Source organism: Notolabrus celidotus, chromosome 16 (genome assembly GCF_009762535.1).
Source record: "Notolabrus celidotus isolate fNotCel1 chromosome 16, fNotCel1.pri, whole genome shotgun sequence".
NCBI classification, from domain to species: domain Eukaryota; kingdom Metazoa; phylum Chordata; class Actinopteri; order Labriformes; family Labridae; genus Notolabrus; species Notolabrus celidotus.
In genome coordinates, this window is record NC_048287.1 from 27,500,545 (window position 1) to 27,523,180 (window position 22,636).

A 22,636-nucleotide genomic window follows, 5' to 3' on the forward strand; every position below is an offset into this window, starting at 1 on the left:
GTCATTGCTACTAATGACAGGGTTTCCTCCTGCCATGAACTGAACCTTGTCATTTATCACTGGTTCAGCTGCTCAAAGTCTAACTATGTAGGATCATCCATCTGTCTGCCCCTCTCCATGGTGGGGTTTGAAAAAGTTGAGTTACTTTTTGGGGAATTTGGGTCAGATCAGTGAATATTCTATGTTTCACTTTTAACATTACATTTAGTCATTTATCTGTCCTCATTCTGTATATGTGTCACAGTTTGTTGACTGAGCAAAGGCTGCTGCAAATAGAGCAAGATGTTTTAGAAGTTTTCAATGCAAATGGTGATGGCATAATAACCTATCATATATCAAAGCCAGCTTTTGGTATTTCATACTCAGTGCTACAAACACTTTTTGGGGTTAAAAAATGCACTGAGTTTTCATCAGTCATATCTGCAAGAAGGTTTCTTTACCACATCTCAAAGAAAATCTATCTTTAATCCTCTCTGTACTTCATGAAGCAGCTCTGGTGCAGTGCATTAACATGGATCTGTTTGATCAGGATGTTTTTTTATTCCTGATATCTGGTGAATGATCAGCGATGTGATGTAGTACACACGTTTCTTTGTTCTACCTCTGTTCTATTACACTTTTAAGTATTCCCAGAGAGGACCACATTGGGGTTACATCAGAGATGAAAGTCAATAGAGCACAAATGTGTTCTTCTAAGTAAAAGGCTTCATTTGTTTTAGCTCTTATGAATGTGTCGGTCTTTTGCCCAAATGAGTTAACAGTGAGAGGCTCTCTGCTAGCTTACAGTCGTTCAGCTCTGCTTCACCTTGAAACTGAAAGGCTGCTGCAGCCTCTGCAGTGATACAGCAAAAGATGTGTGCGTTTCACATCACCCTCCACAACTTGTTCAGTTTTCCTGCACATTATATCGGCAGAAAGGTGTAGCTCTGCAGAGACTTATGTCATGTCAGCGTGTGTTTAGTGCTGCATTTCCCGTTTAGAGCAAAAGCTGCTGAGTCATGAAAAGCTGCTGTTGATCCAGAGATGTCCCTTCTTCTTAAAAGCACTTCTTTTACTGTGCAGCAATAATCAATGCTCCTGTCTTGTGCATGTTCCTGTGTCATGGGAAGATGTGTGGATGTGTCAGGATGCAACTGTGCTCATGTGCAGCTGTCGTTTGTAGCGGGGTTTGTGTGACGCCCTTTTCTGCATAAAAAGGGATTTGAAATGCGCATTCATCAGAGAGATGGCTGCTTTGTGGAGCCTCAGGGGGATTCTTATCACACATTAAAAACCACCGCTTAAATATATCCTTACACCATCCTACTGTGTCTGTCGCCATCATGTCATCCATCAGTCATCTATCCGTCATCCACTCATTCACCATCCTTTCTTCTTGAGGACTTGAAGCCATGTTTCAAACAGAGGTACTTCTTGTTAAAGTGCCAATAAAACAATAAAACCCTCTTTTTCTTTCTCACCCTCCACTTAACCATCGTTGTTATCTCCTCCCTCCAACCCTTGCCCTCCCTCCTCTCCCCACAAACTTCAAAGGGGCCATGTTTCAAACAGAGGGCTGGCCCAGAGCCCTGGGGGAGTTGTTGAGGGGGGGGCGCTGCTTACGGATTGTGGTGTTTCTGATGGATCATTGCTGCACTGTACGCTTCTGCCACCTTTAATCTCAAACTCTGTACATGCAGACTAACACCCAGCAATACGGATGAGCCTGAAGCGTTAACACTGAGACATGCACACACGCCTACACAGTGTGATGTGTGTGCTGTACGAATTCACACATTATGATCCCAGAGCACTCAGAGAGGCATGTCATGTCATTAATCTTGCTCGCTTGTGCAGCCCTAACTGTTCACTATACTTTATAGAGATGACTTTGCATCATGTTCACACTCATAGTATTGATGCTTTTTTTTTTTTTTTTATCTAAACGGCCATCTTTACTTGTTGTTGTTGTGGGTTATTTTTGTCTTTGGATAGAAGTCAAGTGAGGAGAGTGTCCAAGTAGAGTTGATTTCATGTAGAGTCTTGTCATCAAAGCTGCATGTTAGAGGAGTCAGTTTAGTTTATGACACAGTCAGTTTTGGGTTAAATACCCTGTAGGCTAATGCTGATGAAGCAACTGATGTTAAGTGTACACAATTTAATGACAGCACTAACAGGTCCCATTCAAAGGTCTTTACAACAAGGTAGTGATAGTTAGCCTGCATAACATGTTAGTTTTCCATCCATTGTACAAAAGTGAAGCCAAAAGACCCCAATGATAGACCCTGGCATATGCACATTTGGAGCCAGAATCTGTGTGGTAGGGACTGACTTGTTGAGCCACAATGTGGACATCCTGTAGATTCAGTCACATAAGATGTACACTACCAGTTAAAAGTTTGGACACACCTTCTCATTCAATGGTTTTTATTTATTTTAATTATTTTCAACATTATAGATTAATACTGAAGACATCAAAACTATGAAATAATCTGGTTTTGCCATAATCTGGATTACAACAGTAGTCAAATAGGGCTATCCATTGTGTACTAACCCTACCTCTGAACAACACAACTGATGGTCTCAAACACATTAAGAAGGCAAGTCATTCCACAAATGAACTCTTGACACGGCTCATGTTAATTAGAAACCATTCCAGGAGACCACTTCATGAAGCAGACTGAGAGAATACCAAGAGTGTGCAAAGCTGTCATGAAGGAAAAAGGGGGCTACTTTACAGAATCTAAAATATAAAACATATTCTGCTTTGTTTAACACTTTTTTGGTAATTAAATAATTCCATATATGTTCTTTCATAGTTTTGATGTCTTCGGTATTAATCTACAGTGTTTCAAATAATTAAAAGAAATACAAACCCTTGAATGAGAAGGTGTTTCCAAACTTTTGCCTGGTAGTGTCCAATGAACTATGAATATTTGGCAAAGCTTCCTCAGGTTGGCTACAGCTGTACAGATACTTAAATCAGTTTGAAGCAGACATTAGAAGTTATGGAAAGTTCAATGACTCGTCTGAGTTCATTACATTTTCCCTACTCTGCTATTTCTCCTTGACTTTACTAATCCAGTGTACACAGCACTGCAAAGAGATGCATTTCATAGCTGTCAATTATGGCGTTATATTCCTTTTTTTTTTTTAACATCAATCAACTAATGAAAGCTAAACTTCTCCGAAAAATTAGCACATAGACTTAAATCAACATGATAGACATAACTAGCTATTATGGCTGAAGCATGTTTGCCCCATGTTCCATCTGTTAACATGGACGAGGCGAGCTTTATGACCTTTACTGCGGCCAGTCAAATTTGCTTCACTTTTCAAGAGCTGTCATGCCATCCATCTTTTTATACCATCTATCATGCTAACATGTCATGATGTTACATGCTCTGCTCAAATGATGGACTTGTTCAGTCAGGGTTAGATCCATTCTCTGTAGATGAATTCTTATGAACTCAAGGGTCTCTTCGTTTTCTTAAGATTAACATCACAGCCGTCCTCTTTCAGAAGATGAATCAGACTTAAGTTCTCCAATTTGTTCAGATTAGACCACTGAAACATAGATATTCTGAGCTAGTGAACCTGGAATATTTTGTTACAGTTCTCTGCTCTGTGTGTTTAAACCACCAAAGAGGAAACCCTTCAATAGATTCATATCATGAATAAAGGCATGGAAGATATGCACATCAGTAAGTGGTGGATGAGATACTGTAGCAGTGGGGGTGGAGGCTGTCTGTGCGGACGCAGCCCTCACACAGAGAGCTGTATCAATATTCAGATGGAGGATTGAACGCTCTGTGTTTTCTCTGCACAGGAGGTCGTGGATGCATACAGAGAGACGGAGCTCTGCAGGAAAACAGCAGAATCCCTTTTTATCAATTTCCATTCAAGGCACACCTTCCATTAGTGTCTTTTATTTGTTTGTCATAATTTGTTTACTTTAGTAGAGTCGAGAGGAATACCAAGCTGATACTTACATCATGTTCCTTATCCTGGTCGCATGCACAGTTAAAGCCACAGGGCTGGAGATGTATGTATTTAACTTAGAGTACAGATAGTACTTTATAGAACTGTTTGCAGTCAGTGGCTCAGTCTCAGTCTACCCTCTCCTCTGATGCTGGCCTTGCTTCACTCTCTCATCCCTTTCCCCTCTCTCTCTCTCTCTCTCTCTCCTCTCCCTCCCTCCTTCATGTCTTTTTGGCTGTTGCTGCTGCAGTCTCCTGGCATACACTGGACTTTCATACCGCTCTATATTAGCAACACAGTGAGAGAGGGAGGGAGTGCAGGACAATGAGAGAGGGAAGACGGGATGGCAGAAGAATACTGATGACACCAACAGCAGCCAAGCTCTGACAGTTACAGCATATCCATCACTCGGCTTTTCTCGCCGCAGACAGTCGGAGCATAAGAGGGCAAATTGAGAGAAAGGAAGACGAAAGGGGGGAAATGGCAAAAGTGGTGGTGTAGCTCAGTGGGCAGAAACATTGATAGCGCGTCCGTCTGTCTCCATGGAAGTCTGGAGTTTCTTCAGGGCTTTAGAAAAATGTACTGTAGGTCTTTAAAGTGCTCTCAGTTTCAAATCAGACTCACTGTGCTACATAAGGGTTGTTAAATCTGAGGCAGAGGTAGAGCTGGGCGATATTAAACAAGATGTTATCATGATCATTTTTTCATACCAGTCGATATCAATAAATATCACGGTAAAAATCAAATCATTATTTCCTTTCAATTTTAAGGCAGATTTTTGCTCCATAGTGAAAGTTGAAAGTTTGTTAGCTTGTATCTGGATTTAGTTATCTGATGAGCTTCTTGAATCCATCATTTCTGACAGTACTGGAACAGGAAACAGATCTTTTGTGTAAGATTACATTTTTGTGAAGTTTTAGTTTGTAGATTCTTATTTTTCTGAAGTAATTTAGATAATCTGATTTATTTACCCACTTCCAAATTATCTTCTTCTCACTAATGTTGGGTGGCAACTAGTGTTTAAGACACATTAGCGCCCCCTTCCTTTCCAGTGGTTGAGGGTTGTAATTACAGGTTCAAATTAGGGATGTCAATTTTAAGTATTTTCTGTGATCGATCTTTGTAAATGTTAATGATCAATTATTGATTAATCAATTACAAAAAGAGAGTTTTCCTAATGTCAAAACAATGCTAATTACATTGTTTTCCCCCTAAATTATTTTCCACAGCAACAAAATGCATGTAACTGAAGGTGTTGAATACAGGTCACATGTTTCACAAGCTGAATATCAACGCTCAGGCTCATAAACAATCTCCATGGACATAGTCTTACAAAGTGAAGGCTCAGACTAGTAATTGTGGTTTTGCTGCAACAAGAGACCTGAACAGAAAAGTACTTCACACTCACAGTGTCAAGTTTTCTGTCTACTCGTTCTTTTGGAGAAAAATAATCAGAAGTCATCCTGGAGCGCAACTGGGTTATAGTCAGTAGCAGCAGAAAAGCTCAGACAGCTCTGATGTTGCTGGTCTGCAAACATAGCATACTAGCAATTCCTACCAGTCTGTTGGCTTTGTATCCATAGGTAGGGAAATATCTTGTTTAAAGTTGACAACTTGTGTGGCCGTGTCGTGTTGGCAGCAGTTGCGCATTGATCCTCTTTAAAGAGCACATGTGGAGACTTGACGTGCAGCCGCAGCTGCCAGCTGAGCGTCTCAGCTAAGCGCAACACCTTTAACCAGCTGAATCACTTTGAAAGATGCTTTAAACTTATAACACCTCCCTGATAGCTGAGTGTAATATGAGACCACATGATGTTTGTTCCACGTGGCGGAAAATTGAAAACAAAAATGCGTGTTTTGAGTAAGTTCCTAACAATCAATTAATCAATACTCCATGAATTGTTTACATCCCTAGTTCAAATACATCCAATTTGTTTCAAACATTTGTTATATTTATATTGAGAAAATTATATCACGATAATTATCGTTATTGAATTCTCGCCCAGCCTTAGGCAGAGGTAAACAATGTTAAAGTATTTTAACTTCGGCTGTTAGCTTGGCCTATTTTTAAGGCCTAGCTTTCATTTACTAAAACAACATCTGGTCTGTCATCTGTCTCCTGTCTGGATCCCTTACTCTCACACGGTGACATGATGAGGTCAGCTTGAGAAGATGAGGGAGAAGTTATTAACTACTCATGATTTCAACACTCACTGAAATAACTGTTGATATTGAAACAATCAAACAACTCTGATCTCAAGTCTCTGAACAATGAGCACATTTTACATGTGGTTCTTAAATATGACCCCCCCCCCTCTTCTTTACACAACATCACTGAAAATCAAAGGAGACGTGGTTTGAGGACGGCATGTTGAGGAGGCTGAGGAGGAGACGGCTGAGCAGATTGATCAACAGCATCTGAGGCAGAACAGATGAAAGAGCACAGCAAACTGAAGAGACAGATCAAGGTTGGGGGGGGGGGGTGGAGGAAGAGGAGGAGGCACGAGACAGAAGGAGATGAAGGAGAGGAGGCAAAGTGTTGGGTGTGTGTGTGGGGGAGGAGCTAATAAGCTGGCTAGACTGTAGATGGAGCTGAAATTGGAAAAAGTGTTACATGAATGTAGAAAAACATGAAACTCATTCAGATATGCGTCCCCTCTCTCTCTCTCTCTCTCTCTCTCTCTCTCTCTCTCTCTCTCTCTCTCTCTCTCTCTCTCTCTCTCTCTCTCTCTCTCTCTCTCTCTCTCTCACACTCAATTTATTATAAGAGAGATGAAGGAGGGGTTCAACAAGAGATGACCGGTTGAATCAGAGTGAATGAAACCAGGAACAGACGTCTGCTTCTGCTGAGTCATGGTGGCTGTAGCTCTGTAATGTGGATGCCGTGTCACTGTAAAGCTCAATTTGTGCACTGGTTTAAAATAGTCAGAACATCAAGATAGAGCATAATAAATTCAGCAGAAGCACCTTCTTCTGACTTTTTCATGTGAATGGAATATTATTTGATTCCTGAAAAAATTACCATTTTATGTCTGATCACATTTATCTCAACAAGCATGGTGAATCACAGCACTGACCCTCACCCTGTGCCTCTTTCTCTGTTCCCTCCAGATTTCAGAGATCTATGTGAGCGGCGAATCGGGCGACCTCACGGCCAAAGAGAAGCTGTTAATATGGAGCCAGCAAGCGACAGAAGGCTACCCCGGCCTCCGCTGCACCAACTTCTCCTCCTCCTGGAGCGATGGACGCATGTTCAACGCCCTGCTGCACAGATACAGGTAAGAGGATGACCTATAAGGTGGTGCTTTTTGAGTTAATGAGAGTCTTCATTGAGATGGATACACTGTGTGATTTCACAGAACATAACTTTGACCGATTAAAAATACTCATAAGGTGTTGAAGGTGTTAACGAACCACATTCATCCAGGAAAGCACATTATTCACATGATTCACAGACAGATAAGTGCAGGTAGGAAAGACAGAGATGAACTCAAAGCCCACTCTTGTGTGTGTGTTTGTTTTCCAGGCCAGACCTGATCGACATGGAGGTGCTGTCGCGGCAGAGTAACCGGGAGAACCTTGAGCAGGCCTTCGAGATCGCCGAGTCGCTAGGGGTGACCAGACTCCTGGACGCTGAGGGTGAGACAAATTATCTGAAGAGAGGAATGAACCGAGGAGCTGTCTCCCTGCCAGAGGATACTTTGAAGTGATAGTTTTGTGGAAGTAGCTTGTGCGCAGGGATTCCTCACAGAGAGTCAAGACAATAGAAAAAGGAGATAATTCTTCTTGTAGTGATATTTCTGTCTTGTTTTGATCCAGCTTTAAATTTAGAAGTTTGCAAACATGAGGACATATCTTCCAGGGTTAATACTGACTGACTTGTGAATACTTGAATGCTATTTATCTTGCTTAAACCCTGCTATATTTATAATAACTTTAATAACTTTATTTATATAGCACCTTTAAAAACTAATGTTTGGTCCTATGATTCTAATAGCAAAGTAAACCTTTTGACAGACATGGAGGAGGAATTTTAACAATGCAAAACAGAATACAACGCAAGAGGTTATGAAGAATAAACACAAATTAAACAGAATGAAGTGGTGTGACAATAGACCAATAAATCATTGTTTAAGAGGTTTTTAAAGGTTAAATAGATAGAATAAATAAATACAAATACATAAGTAAATAAAAGCATTAAAAGGATAATAAAAGAGGTTTTCAGAATGAGGAACGACATCACATCAGGAAAATTAGAGTGAAAAGGATAAATTAGGAACATTCAAAAAATAAATGACAAAATAAAAATAAATCAAAAGAATAAATAATCATATACAATTTTAAACAATTACTTGGATAAAAGCTAAAAAAATGATAATAATAATAAAATAAAAGTAAAAAGCATATTTTGCAATATTTGGTATTTTTCACACAGAAACAAAAAATCTACTCACCACAGACCATCAGAGCGAAAGTGATGCTTTGGCTGATGTCCACATATTGAGTCCTCTTAGTTCAGTGTGTTAGCTGGGTGTTAATTGGCTGCAACTCTAGAATTAAACGTGACTGAAATGTGATATATTTCTTGTCAAATGAGCTTTTGACACCTTCTTACTAAAATGTCTTGTTTTACTTTAACTGATAATGTAGTTGGCACTTTCTCTGCAAGTTTTCCTTTATTTTTACTTCCTTCTCAAACTTTCCCTCTTTCTGTTCCTCTCCAGATGTTGATGTTCCATCTCCAGATGAAAAGTCAGTCATCACCTACGTCTCCTCCATCTACGATGCCTTCCCCAAAATCCCAGAGGGAGGAGAGGGCATCTCTGCAAACGTATGATACATCCTTCTTTTTTAAACTACCTAAACTTTGCTGCTCGTGTGTTTGAGCTCGTTATACATGAAGAACTGACTTTAATTAGTTTCACCCCGCTCACATTCTTGATTACATTTTTCACATTGCTGCTCTTGTTCCTCATTTTGCAGGCTAGTTCGTATGCGTTCACATGCATGAACTACAGTTTATAATGTGTTACGCTACATTACCTTTAGTTGCTACGTATCCAGTGAACTTTTAAAATACTTCTTAATGTTTATGTCTCACTCATGTTCATTGTTCACGCCGTCCTCAGCAGAAATGTTACTTCCATTTTCTCTTCTCGTAGACTGTGCGGCGTCATGAGTAATGACCTGCAGGTCTCAAATAATGATGCAATTAATTAAACAGCGCTGCAGTCGTTTACTATGAATCACTTTTAGTAGAGGGCTGTGAGTTTGTAATGTATGACTTCACTGAGAATTCCCTTTTCTCCTTCTCCTTCTCCTGCATCATCAGGAGGTGGACCAGCGCTGGTCGGAGTACCAGTCCAGGTTCTCCTCTCTGCTCCAGTGGAGCCGCCAGCATACGGCCCTCATGGCCAACAAGAACTTCCCACAGAACCCTGTGGAACTCAAGGTGAGCACACGATGTTTGAGCTCTGTCGTTTCTTGTTTTGTGTTCTCATGAGCTTCAAGTGATGAAGGCAAAACAGCAAGAGCTCAACTCCAACCTTAGTAGAAGTGGTGACGTGAAGATTGAATTATCCTGTGTGTTGTAAGCATATGAAGACATACTTATTGGCAAATACATTTGGTTGTGTTGGGAATCGAATTCCATTTTATTATCAAAGCTTTTGCTTTTCAATCTCCATCATGCATGCAGAAAGAAAGTAAGAAAAGAAGGTGATGTGCAATATCTGTAAAACTTTGAGAGCGAGTAATGGTGAAGACAGAGGGAGGGACAGACTTTAATGAAATGGACGACAGACAGAGGTAGGTGAGTGAGGGGGAGTGAAGAATGCAAAATAAAAAGAATGAATTTGCAGAACAGAGGCGTGACATTTAAAAGAAGGGAAGAGTAATGTGAAAAGCAAAGGGAGTGGAATGATGTCTGACATGATGTCTAAGGAAAGGGAGGAAATATGTCTGAGGGAATTGAACCGTCAAGCTGTCCTCTGAGATAATGGAGGAGACAACTCGCTGGTGATCACCATAAGAACTAGCCTGTGGTTACGTCGTGTTTCCCTCTAATAACAGGGATTGATTGAATGTCTGTTAATGCCTACCTCACTGCACACAGCAGTAACTTCTGTCCCTCTCCTCCTACAGGCACTTTACAATGAATACGTCCATTTCAAAGAGACGGAGATCCCCACAAAGGAGATGGAGAAAAGTCACATCGAACACCTCTACAAGCTGCTGGAGGTAAGACGAAAAACAGAGGAAGGCAACGACCGTGAAACAGAACACAGAGAAGAGACAGAGAAGGAAGAAGCAACCAACACTTGGCACCACATGCAGAGCCGGCTGTGCATCACGGGGTTGAGCTCCGGGGCATCAGGAGTGTGTAAATGAGAGGAGGAGAGTTTGGTAGTGATTGAGTTTGGAGCAGTTTGAGTCATACATCTCTCTCCTGGAGCGAAGTCCTTTCCACTGTTTTGCTGGTATCAATGCAGCAGATTGTTTGATTGCACACAAACACATGATCATCTTTAATAACTCCTCCTTTATCCTCACTCAGCTGATGTGACCGGAGTCTCTGTAGTGGTGGGACTTATTTTAGTTCAGGTTTTTTGATTCTCATGTAATCTGGAGGGAAGTAGCTTCACCAATTCAGCTCTAGTTTTTGTTTACCTCATTTTTTTCTCCGTGCCATGATATGAAAGTTATCTTCGTATCGTTTTCTTAGAGATAACTTGTTATATCCTCCTTTATTTGTTGTCTCATTTGATTGAAGAACCCAGAAATCAAGCGAGACTTCCATGTGATCCGACACATCCTTGGTCCCAGTATTGCATCGTAAAACTCTGCACAAATCTGTATGGAAGATCAAAAAGCTGTCTCCCATGGAGGCATTTGACAGAGTTTGTTACTTAGTGCTTGTACAGTTTTATGCATTTGCAGTGATGCATGATGGGATGTTAAGTATGCACTCGATATGTGTGTGCAGGTGTGGATAGAGTTCGGTCGTATCAAGCTTCCTCAGGGCCTCCATCCTAATGAACTCGAGGAGGAGTGGGGCAAACTCATCCTGGAGATGCTGGAGAGAGAGAAGGCTCTACGGCCGGCTGTGGAAAGGTACGCACGCACACCGGACACACGCATGCACGTGCACACAAATCCATTTAAACATCCACTTCTTTCAGACTGTTTCTAAATTCCTCATCTAGTGTGATTTTCAGGGACTTGCCCCTCTAACCTCTACGTTTGTGTGTTTTCAGGTTAGAACTGCTGCTTCAGAGGGCCAACAAGATCCAGAACATGGCTCTGGACTGTGAGGAGAAGCTCACCCTTGCAAAGAACACACTTCAGGCTGTAAGTACCAAACATCTTATTTCTGTCTTTCCTTCATTTCCTTCACAGCGCACACACAAACACACACATGCAGAGTCTAGGGGTTTAAGGTGGGTGAGTGTTGGATGATATAGTGTGTTGGTTTATGATGTGTTAATGCGTGCAAGCTGTAAAATCAAATGCTCCTTAGGGACTGTCAATATTTCCTCACCTCTTTCACTTCTTTCTGTGTTGCAAACTGTGTCAGCTTCCACATTTAGCTTTCCACATAGTTACTTTGGTGTATTTCTCAAATTTCTACGTAAGAGATCCCACTTATATTTGCTGTATTGTTCACTTCATCTATCTCTGTGGAACACTAAGCTAAAAATCAAACAAGCTCATGAAAATGAACCCAAACACATCAGCTAAGTTAGCACAACTCTCATTGTTTCTTTTCTCTGCTGGTGTGCAGGACATGTCTCGGGTGGAGAGCGGCGAGGCGGTGCAGTGTGAGAGAGAACTCGCCTGCTACCTGCAGGACTGCGAGTCTCTCATCAGACAGCTCAACCAGGAGCTGAAAGTCCTCCGAGATGAGAAATACTACCAGGTGGAGCAGCTGGCGTTCAGGTGAGTCTGGAGTCAGGGTTTGATGGAGTTGAGGGGACTGATTTGATTTGCTCAGCTCAGAGGGGAACGGTTGAAAAGCTAATATCTATCACAGTGGTCCTTATGCTATCAATCAGTGTTATATACGCAATTACAGCGATCACAGTCGGCTCATTATGCTTAATTGTGGGTCAACAAGTTGTTTTGTGTTCACTTTAAATTCCATTTAATGATCTGCGGTGGTTCATCCATTGTCTTTTCAATGCTTTAAGACGCTTTGATGTAGAACAGTGCTGTCAAAACAGATGAAAGAGAATCCTTGTTTTGTTTCTCATCAGTATGCAGCTCAAAGAGTTTCGACTGCTGCCATGAAACGTAATGAAATAACCACCTTGAGAAACTTTAGCTGCACTTTTTTTCTCTAAGCTTAAGTGTCCTCAGATCCTGCACCCTGGTCTCTTGTTAAATCCTCCATAAGTGAACAGTTTAAGCCAGAGAGAGGGATGTAGCTGCTGCAGTTTAGGCTTCATCACAGACTCAGAGAGTGGGGACTGCTGAGGGAGTGCTGCAGAGATAAATATGCCAGCCCAGAGGTTTGCATTGCCCTGGTTCCATAAACAAAAGACTTATGGGACTCTTTATGTTGGATTATTGCTCTGTTGTAAACACATTTTCATAATACTTCACATTTTGTTCAGCAAGGTAATCTTTACTACTGAACACGACTTTTTATTAAGAGCAAGTTTAAGGCTTTACATCAACTACAACATGTTAGCATGACTTCAGAAATGGACAAGCAATCGTCTCCCTCTCATAACTTTCTGTCACCCGTCTCCAGAGTGTCCTGCCTTCAGGAGGAGCTGGTCTCCCTCAGACTGCAGTGCTCCAGCGTCTACAGGAAGGGTCACTTCACTCAGTCGCTGGGAAGCATGGGAGCAGAGCACACCACCCACAGACCCACGGACAGCGGCCTCTCGCTGGGGCAGACACTGCTGGGAGCTGTGGGAGCCGTGGGAGCCGTGGGTGCAGCACTCCTGCGGCGACCTATGGCTCGCTCTCAGCTGGTGGCCATGTCTTCATCAGAGGATGAAGGAAGCCTGAGGTTCATCTATGAGCTGCTGGGATGGGTGGAGGAGACACAGGTGGGTCTTTATTTATATTCAGGGACATGAATAAACATTATTGTGTGTTTATTGGGGGATTATTTTTTTGTTGCTCTATCAGTCATTAGAGGCATAAGATGATTTTGTTTATCATTATCAATATAAGAATCTTTATTTTAACAAGAAAATCCTTATTACAGTAAATACAAAACCATACAAAAAACACAAAATTATTATTATTTTTACCTTTGGCATTTATTGAATTTTTTTAATATTTATTTTATTGTATTTTCATTATTATTATTTTCATTTTTATTTTCTCTATGCATTAATTTCTATTTTAAATTATAATAATAATTATTTTTTTTGTTATTATTATTTTTTCATTAGCTAATTTATTAAACTTATCTCCTTTATTTGTTTTCTTTTACAAGAAACACATCTCTCACTACATTTTCTAATTTGATCTTCTGTATATAATGTGTAAAAATTCAAATAAGGTGATCTTTGCAATAAAAAATTCACAAAAGTTACATTTTACATCAAACAATTACACCAAAAAGTATGCCATAAATATGAAAAATAACCCATGATTTTAAAGAGTATTTTAAGATGACACTAAAGGGAGAAAGGAAGTGAATTCTCACATGTTTAAAGCAGAAACTCTACATTCATCCTTACTTACTCCAGGAACATTAAGATAAAGCCCTTACATTTTGAGGTGAATGTTGTGCATGTATCTCTATCATTATGAGATTAAACAGCAGTAATGTAAACACACACACACATGATTTAAAACTAAATATTACAACCAGCCTTTAAACTCTTTGAACTGAAAACGGAGCGAGTTAAAAACGACAGCCTGTGTTTGTTTTCTTTGTCAGGAGCTCATGGAGCGAGCAGAATGGGGCGCAGACCTTCCCTCTGTGGAAAACAACCTACAAGAGCACAACAGCATACACACTGCAGTGGAAGAACTAATGAGCAGCCTACAGGAGGCACGCAGCTACGAGGTAAACACACATCACTTATACATGAACTCAGAGATAGTCCTGCTAACATGTTGTGGTCGGTCGATCGTAATGAAGCTTCACTTGTTTGCTCCTCCAGGCTAAAGTCACTCCAAACTTCAAGAGCAGTTACTCTGAAACCCTGGCCAAGCTGGAGCATCAATACTGCAAACTACTGGTCAGTCAGTGTGTGTGTGTGTGTGTGTGTATGAGTGTGTGTGTATTCATAGTAGCACACTTCTTTGTCTCACCCTTCCTTCAGTTAATCCCATTACACCATGACAGCCCTCTCATGCTAAGAACACATTTCTACATCTGCTCCTTTTTTTTCTGCTTTCCCCAAATGCCCCTTTCTCCCATTTCATTTACTGCTCTCCTCTTTTCTCTAAATAAGTTTTAATTCATTTTATTTTATATATTTTGAACTACACAATATTAAAGCTGGAGTACTTAAAAATAAATGTATAATTCAGTTTAAAAGTTAGCAACAGATTTCCTCAGAAGGCTCTCTTTGGTTTAATATTCTCTTTCAAAGCTTTTCCTTCTCCTCACAGGTCACAGTTTAATCTCATAAATGTGCTTACAGATTTATCTTTAAAAGAGCTAATTATGTTAATGTGTTCTGGAGGTTTCTCAGAGGTAGGTTATTAATTCTGCATAATCACTTTTATCATGTATAACAGTTAATGCACCCAGTTAGAAAACCCAATAAGAACATGATCACAGACATGTGCACTAGACCTTTGTTTAAGATGAGGAGACATACAGTAATAATCACTGTATTTATATGCCACCTTTGCTTTGATTAGACTTGCAGAATCAGTCCCTAATTTTATTTCACTACTCAAGACAAACTTTTATAGTAAAGCTTTTAATTTGTGAATTTATTCCATTTTTTAACATTTTAGGTCTCTACTTTGATAATTTTGACTGTTTTAGTGAAGCACTTTACTCGTATTGAAAAGTGCTATACAAAAAAACAGGTATTATTATTATTATTATTATTATTATTATTATTATTATTATTATTTTATATGTTTTTTATTTTTTTATTTCTATTTTTATTATTCAATCATTACTGCATAAAGGGTGCCCACACTTTATCTTCAAAAATACGTCATAGTCTTGTTTTTCCCTTTGACATGTAATTTAGATAAATAAGATTGTATCTGATATGACATATGTTATTATGACCCATGTATGTTATTATTGTTTTTATATGTATATTTGTATTTTCTTCAGTAATTTGACTGCGTCTGTGCTGTCTTGTTCTGTGTTTTTTATGTGAAAAATGAATAAAATATATATACAAAACAAGCCAATCATAACAACAAAGAACCCAAACAACACAGCCAGACTTAGCAGGGACAATACGAAAGTAGAGTTAGTAGAAAGATAAACAAAGAGGACAAAAGATGTTAAAAATGTAAAAACACAACAGAAAGAAAGAAGAGGAAAAGCAGTAAAAGTAATACATCAAATAAGAGGAAATGAAGAGATAGAAATAGAGAAAATAAAACAGAGCAAAAGGAATATAAATCAATTAAAATATCCAAGTATTATCATGAGCAATATATATATATTTTTTTTTAAACTTTGTTTATTGATTTTCACAGAAAAAACAATCATTTCTAAAGTTAAAAGTTGTTACAGTTTCTGTTTTTTCTCAGGAACAAAGAAACACAGACAACATACGAAATACAAAACAACAAATAGCCCCACACCCTGACTCGTTCCCCTCCAGATTAACTAGATAGAACTCCAAAAGTGGAGAATATAAGACAAGAAGTATCATGAGCAGTATTTATAGAATGTTTATAGTCTGCAGGAAAAAATGGAAACTCTTAGTGCATGTAATTTAGCACATTTGTGTTATCTTAACTATGTTCAGTAAAAGCCCTCTGTGCACATTCAGAGGTCTTACTCTGAACTTAAGTCAGTATCTTCATATTTTTTCACCCTCATCAAGACTGTCCCTGGTAATGTACCAGAATGAACAAGTAATGCAAATGACCGGAGAATAGAGGATTTTTTTTTGTGTCCCTGCAGCACTGATCAGCATAACGATGATGTTTGTTTGTGTGGTTGGCATAGGAACATTCGTCATGGCGCCTGCGGAGCTTGGAGAGCTTGCATGCGTTTGTGTCCCACTGCACCGAGGAGCTGATCTGGCTCAACGAGAGGGAGGAGGAGGAGATCGCCTTTGATTGGAGCGACAACAACCCCAACATGAACGCCAAGAAGGAATTATACGAAGTGAGTGCAGGGCGGGGGCAAACAGGATACACTGATGGTTAATTCAGTTACAAAAAACAAAACAATGCACCACAAACCAGGGGAATAATGCGGGGGAAAAGGACCTGAGTGAAAGAAAAAATATAGCCTTACATAAAACAAGCCTTTTTAGAGCTCCCACAGAACACAATCATTCCAAAGTATGTTTATTTTTTTGTTTACATGCACAGAAACACTACTTTTGCATGAAACATTTGATCTACAATCCTCCTTTTTCCTGTTGTGTTTGCAGGACATGAGGTTGGAGCTGGATGAGAAACAAGAAGTGATGCGGTCCCTCCAGGAAACAGCCAATCGTCTGTGTCAGGAGAACCACCCGGCGAAACAGACCGTAGAGGTGAGCCTCTGATGTAACTCAGTTTGACAGAGTAACCTTTAAGGATGTTGGGTTTTTGCCTCTGTGACTTTCTCACAGGAGCAGTTGAAGCAAAATGCTTTTGTTAAAATGCATTGTATTGTGTCCTTCCTACTTTGTTATTCTGCATGTTTAACAAAATTCAAAAGGGCAACAGGTAAACTGTGACCTTTTTGAAACCTTTAAGGTGCATCTTAAGAAAAGTCTGATAGAAACACTGAGTGAGAACTTTGTTAGGATAAGTTTTCTTTACCCATCACATGTTTACGTTCCCCTCCAAATGATAAAGATCAACATGTCTGTAAATGCCTGGTAGCTACCTTCAGTGGCTTGAACTGTACGTGACTTCAGTGTGACAGTGCTCTCTCTCTTCTCTTTGTCTCTGTGTGTTATCAGGCCTACAGTGCCGCCCTGCAGACTCAGTGGCAGTGGGTGAAGCAGCTCTGTGTGTGTGTGGAGCAGCACCTCAAAGACAACACGGCATACTTTCATGTGAGTCGACAACCGGCTGAAGAAACATTCATCGTATTCAAGGATAGTTTGCTTTTAACCCCAGAATTAGAAACCATAAACTGATCTGTAGGATATTCATTTGTTAGCGCTAATTTAATCAAAACATCTCTGAGCAGGGTTGTGTTTGTGAATACCTCCTTATCTTGTTTAGACACATAAAAAGAGGTCTGTATGAGTGTGTTTGCATTGTGATGAAGAAGAATCACAAAGCATCACTGCAAACACATGATGCACCCTCTACCATAAACTAAAGTTAGGGGATGTAACGGTAGCATCTTCCTCATACATCTTCCACTTTATGATCCCGTGAAGATCGTCCTTGGGTTTTAATGTTGCCTCTCTCTCCGTCAGTTTATGAGCGACGCCCGGGACTGTGAGTCGTACCTGCGCCAGCTCCAGGAAACCATCAAGAGACAGTACACATGTGACAAGAACAGCAGACTGAGCAAGCTGGAGGACCTGCTGCAGGACTCAATGGTACCCATCCCGCGTCATGGTTTTTATTTACAGTTCTCAGGGATACACAGGAAGAATTCATTGACTTTTTGCACCCTTCATATTTAGAATACAGCAATTTATCACTCTTATAACCCTCCTCAAATCAATGTTTGAACCACAAGATACATTAAAGAGTCCATGAGCAAAGAAGTTAACTCTCAATGTTAGTTTATTCACTAAAAATCAGGCAGTAAAGGTTGATTTAGGGTGCAATACCCTATGATATAATACAATGCTGTATGCTATGATATGATAGGATACAATGCAAGACAAGGGAGGATAGAATATGATAGGATATGATATGATACTATAAGCTAGGACAGGAGTTCTAAAACTTTTCACCCCCAAAATACAGGTGCCAAAGACTCGCGACCCTCACTGTCCCTCAAAGTGATTAAATGTTGCTTCATACTTCATTTAGCCGGTCTATCTGGCTGTCTTTCTTGTCCTGCTGCTACTGATGCTTTTATAAATTAACTGTAACTAACTCTAACTCTGACCCTAATTTAAAGCTGCTGTGAGGAACTTTTGTTTTGTATCAATTCTGGCGCCCCCCCCTTGTGGACAAAGTGATACCTCTTTTCTCTAGTCCTATACATGCAAAAGTAGTGTTTTCAACAAAAGCCTCATCCTGTTGTGTTCAACAGTCAACTTTATCAGGCAATGTGATTATTTTCCATGAAAACAGTCAAAGAAAGGCTGTTTCTGAAGCAAGATGTCCATCATCTGGTCTGGCACCTACCCCCCCAGGGCGGTTTCAGGCATTAAAAATTACAACAGAGAAGGTGTCAGTGTTGCTGCTGATGGACTTGTTTGCTATTGAAGGTTATAAAGAGGCATCAGTATCATTTTCAGTCTGTTTCTCAGCCAGTTCAAAACTCCCTAAAATATGTATGTATGTATTTTTAGATTACTTGGAAAAAAATTAAAATTCTGGAAGACACCTCGCGACCCCCTCTCGTGTCTCGTGAGCCCTCAAGGGGTCCCAATCCCCACTTTGGGAACCTCTGAGATAGGATACCATATAATAGAATACAATATAATATGATTTAATATAATAAGAGGAAGTTATACAATACTGCATGACACAATGGGATATAATACAGTACAGTACAATATAATATGATAGGATACAATATGATACAGGTTATGATGTGATAGAATATGATCCTGTTGATTTCCCCTAAAGGGAAAGTCTGTTCTAAATATCTGTACAGACAGCCAAGCCAAGCCTGACCTATCCTCTTTACAATTACTTAAAGCAATTATACACTCCTTCTTTAAAAAAATAATCTCTATGTCTATCTGAATAATGAATATATTATATATAATGTCTTCAGCTTATTAGCTCACAGTGTGTCTTTGGGTTTAGAAGCTGTGCTGCGTCTGTACGTGCACAGAGCAGCTCTGCAAAGATAAATGCAGAACCATCCTGAACCGAGGCTTGTCTCTCCACCTTATTCTTAATATTCTGTAGAGCAGCAGCGACAGAGAGCTACAGGAGCTGAAGTGTTAACATACCGGTGTCATCCTGATTGTTGTGCTCTGCCTCAAGCAGCTGCAGCACGCCACATGACAGAGTGAAGTAATCTGTTAGAGAGGGCCTTCGCTGAATCATCCCCCCTGTGGCACCTTCACACACATACCTTTTGCACACACGCACGCAAGCACGCATGCACGCATGCACAGTAACACAAAGACACACACCTCTGACTTCAAACAGATGGCAAAGTTGGTGTGGGCAACGCTCCACAGGCCAGAGCAGTGAGAGTATCCTTTTAGAATAGAGGTGTGTACTTTTGTCACACAAAGCTGCTTTTTCACAGATCTGTGCAGTTAGCATTGCGACATACAGCGTGGCTGTAAACACATGCTACATACCAGTGTGTGTACTCGTGCCCTATTATTAACAAAGACCCAACATCAAGACAGGATAAGATCCAGTCCAATCCTACAGACAGGACTCAGTCTGATCTCATCTTAATCCACCATGAGCAGAGCACTTTGTAGCATTTAGCAAGTTACAGTGGCAAGGACAAACTTCCTTTAACAGGCAGAAACCTCCAGCAGGACCAGACTCATGTTAGACACACATCTGCTGAGACCGAGTTGGAAAGAGAGATAGAGGAAGATGAGGAGAGAGAGATGATAGTGGCGAGATGGAGAGTATGTTAATGAAAACAAACATCCCTCTTCACATTTCACTGCTGAGACTTATACATGACTGTAAATGAGAGAAAATGCTTCACTGATAATCTAATTATTCTCATATTGATGCTTGTAATGTTAATCAGTTTGTAATTCTGCACCTACATTTGAATTGACGTCTCTATTGTATTCATTTCAAGCTTGTCATTTGCCTTGTTATGACGGTGCTGACTGCAGCAAACATCATCTTAGCGTGAAATTCATTTCAGGGATGTAATGTATTAAGTTGTTCACCCAGGCCCTCTCTCACTTTCCCTCAGTCCATCTCTCTTTGTCTCCAACTCTCCTTTAACTTACCTTGGTGCATGGTGAATCACATCAAACCTGCTGCAAAGAATTTTGGCGTCTGTTTTGACAGCAATTTGACTTTCGGACATCATACCACAAAATTTGTACAGTCGTGTTTTGACCACCTCAGAAATATTTCTAAAATTTTGTCCATCTTAACTTTTAAGGACACAGTGTCGATTTTACATGCTTTTATCTTGTCACGCCTGGTCTACTGTATAACAGTCTTTTTAGCAGCCCGCAAAAAAAAATCCCTTGATCGTCTCCAAACTGTACAGAACTCAGCTGCAAGGGTTTTAACCAGAACCAAAAAATTATGACCATATCTCTCCAGTTTTAGCTTCCTTGCACTGGCTCCCTGTATGTTTTAAATTTGATTTTAAGATTTCATAATTACTTTTAAAGCTCTGCATGGACTTACTCCTAGCCATATTGCAGAACTTTTAGTTCCTAAGAGCAGACGCGTGCATTGAGATCCTCGGGCAGAGGTTTATTGTGCATTCTAATTACAAAAATGAAAATGAAAGGGGCGTTCGCAGTGAGGGGTCCAATACTCTGGAACCATCTGCCTGAGGAAATCAGGTCTGCTGAGTCAGTGAGCTCTTTTAAATCCCTTCTTAAAACATACTTTTATCGCAGAGCCTTTCCTGATTTTATCTGAATTTTAATTTAACTGTCTTAAGACATATATTTTAAAATAATTGTATTCCTTTAGAGTTCTTTTAAGGGAATTTTATGTCTTTTAGAATATTTAATTCTTATGGACTGCCTGTTTTATTTGCAGCCCATGTGAAGCACTTTGTAACTTGGTTTTTGAAAAGCTCTACAAATAAAATTATCATTATTACCTTTATTTTTCTTTAGCTGTCACTCTAAAAGTCTTTGTGCTTCTTTATAATGGCTCCTAAATGCTTCTCTGTGCTGGAGGCAAGGTGGAAATGTAATGTACTTCTACCTGTCAGGTTGAAGAGAACACCGTTACATTTTTAATGACTATAAACTACACCAATACACGCTTCTGAGTCAGAAATCTAAAAGTGTATACTCGCACACAAAAAAGACAGAGTGGACTTTGGACCATATTTAGAGAAGAAGAGCACAGAATGTTCCTAATACTGATGTTTGTCCTGCAGGAGGAGAAGGAGCAGCTGATTGAGTACAAGAGCACGGTGGCGAGCCTGGTGGGCCGTGCGAAGACGGTGGTGCAGCTCCGCCCTCGCAGCGCGGAGAGCACCGTAGGGACCACAACACCCATCAAAGCCATCTGTGACTACAGACAGATAGAGGTATGAGATTCATCATATACAAAACTTCTTAAACATGCATGTTGTCCTCCTCCCAGAGAGTAGGTGTAATCTAGTAAAGCTGGAATGAGCCTGCCTTCCTTTTCTGACCTCAGCTTTCAAACACCTGTGAGTGAAGGTGTATTAAGAAGTACTTTGGTCCAAACTGTGAAAGTAAATGCAGAATCAGCTCACTACATACCTCACCTCTATTGTTTTGACCCTCACCACCAACTGTCTCCTCTCTGCCCTGCACTTTTTCTCAGAGTCCTTTCCACAGTCACTTTTTTGGGCTGTTCTTTTTCCACAGCTTCCTCCATGCTGGTAGATACATTTTATTGTTGTCTGTAGATTGATGAGTGTGTCTACACAAGCTCTTAGGTGGTCCAAATTGATAAACAGGCTGCAGCAGTGCTGATTTTTTTTTTATAGCACCTCCAACATTTACTATTTAACAAGACATTACAAATAGTGTTTTACAGGTCCCAAAAATAGCCAAAAGACACTTTGGAGTAAAAAAAAATGTTACATGAGAAGTCAAGAGGTTTGCATGTTTCTGTCTTTGATGCCGTTTAGATTTAACACACGCACAGATAAAGTGAAGTCCCTCTCTCTCTCTGCCTCTCACTCTCTGCAGTGATGCCCTCAGGGAATCTAAAAGCTGATCAATTATACATCTGGCTCATCCCCTTTGTGGACTGAAAAACAGCACCTAGCACTCCAGCAGGGTGGACGTACCGCTGCCCCTTCTGCTGCTATTTTTAGCTTGTTGTGTTAGATTCCTCAGGGTCAATTTGTCCACTGAAGCATCCTTTATGTGAGGTGTTGTTTCCAGGTGAAAAGGAAGATAGTCGGGTGCTCTACAAGCTGCCACAGTGCTCAAAGTGATACTTAAGACAAACAAACTACCTCATGGCCAAAAGTAATCTTTCTCTCCTTCACTTTCCTGTGTCTCCTCCTTTCTCTCCATACCCTCATGTACCTTTATTTGCCTCTCCCTTTTTCACTCCCTCCTCCTCCTCCTCTTCCTCTTCCTCATCTTCTTCCCTTCCTCTCGTCTGTCGGCTGGGCTGGCAAGACAAACGTTCAGGTATAGCTGCCTATATTCTCCCTCTCTCACCTCTGACACTGCACACACTGCACTGCCCTGGTTGCTCCTCTCTTATCAGCTGGTTTTCAGATGAAGTCGCTCTGAATGTTTTACAC

At 40.3% G+C, this 22,636-nt stretch overlaps 1 protein-coding gene across 1 annotated transcript in view; it reads left to right on the forward strand.

The window, feature by feature from the left end:
• The window catches only part of macf1a (microtubule actin crosslinking factor 1a), a 257,947-nt gene that overhangs the window by 126,216 nt on the left and 109,095 nt on the right, over positions 1–22,636 (forward strand). Inside the window, exons 6-21 of the mRNA XM_034704646.1 lie at positions 7,072–7,238; positions 7,487–7,599; positions 8,685–8,791; positions 9,293–9,412; positions 10,105–10,200; positions 10,946–11,073; positions 11,217–11,310; positions 11,744–11,898; positions 12,716–13,019; positions 13,865–13,993; positions 14,091–14,168; positions 16,085–16,246; positions 16,518–16,622; positions 17,037–17,132; positions 17,505–17,630; positions 21,281–21,433. Coding sequence (XP_034560537.1) covers positions 7,072–7,238; positions 7,487–7,599; positions 8,685–8,791; positions 9,293–9,412; positions 10,105–10,200; positions 10,946–11,073; positions 11,217–11,310; positions 11,744–11,898; positions 12,716–13,019; positions 13,865–13,993; positions 14,091–14,168; positions 16,085–16,246; positions 16,518–16,622; positions 17,037–17,132; positions 17,505–17,630; positions 21,281–21,433 — 2,133 coding nt within the window. The remainder of the gene's footprint in view (positions 1–7,071; positions 7,239–7,486; positions 7,600–8,684; positions 8,792–9,292; positions 9,413–10,104; positions 10,201–10,945; positions 11,074–11,216; positions 11,311–11,743; positions 11,899–12,715; positions 13,020–13,864; positions 13,994–14,090; positions 14,169–16,084; positions 16,247–16,517; positions 16,623–17,036; positions 17,133–17,504; positions 17,631–21,280; positions 21,434–22,636) is intronic.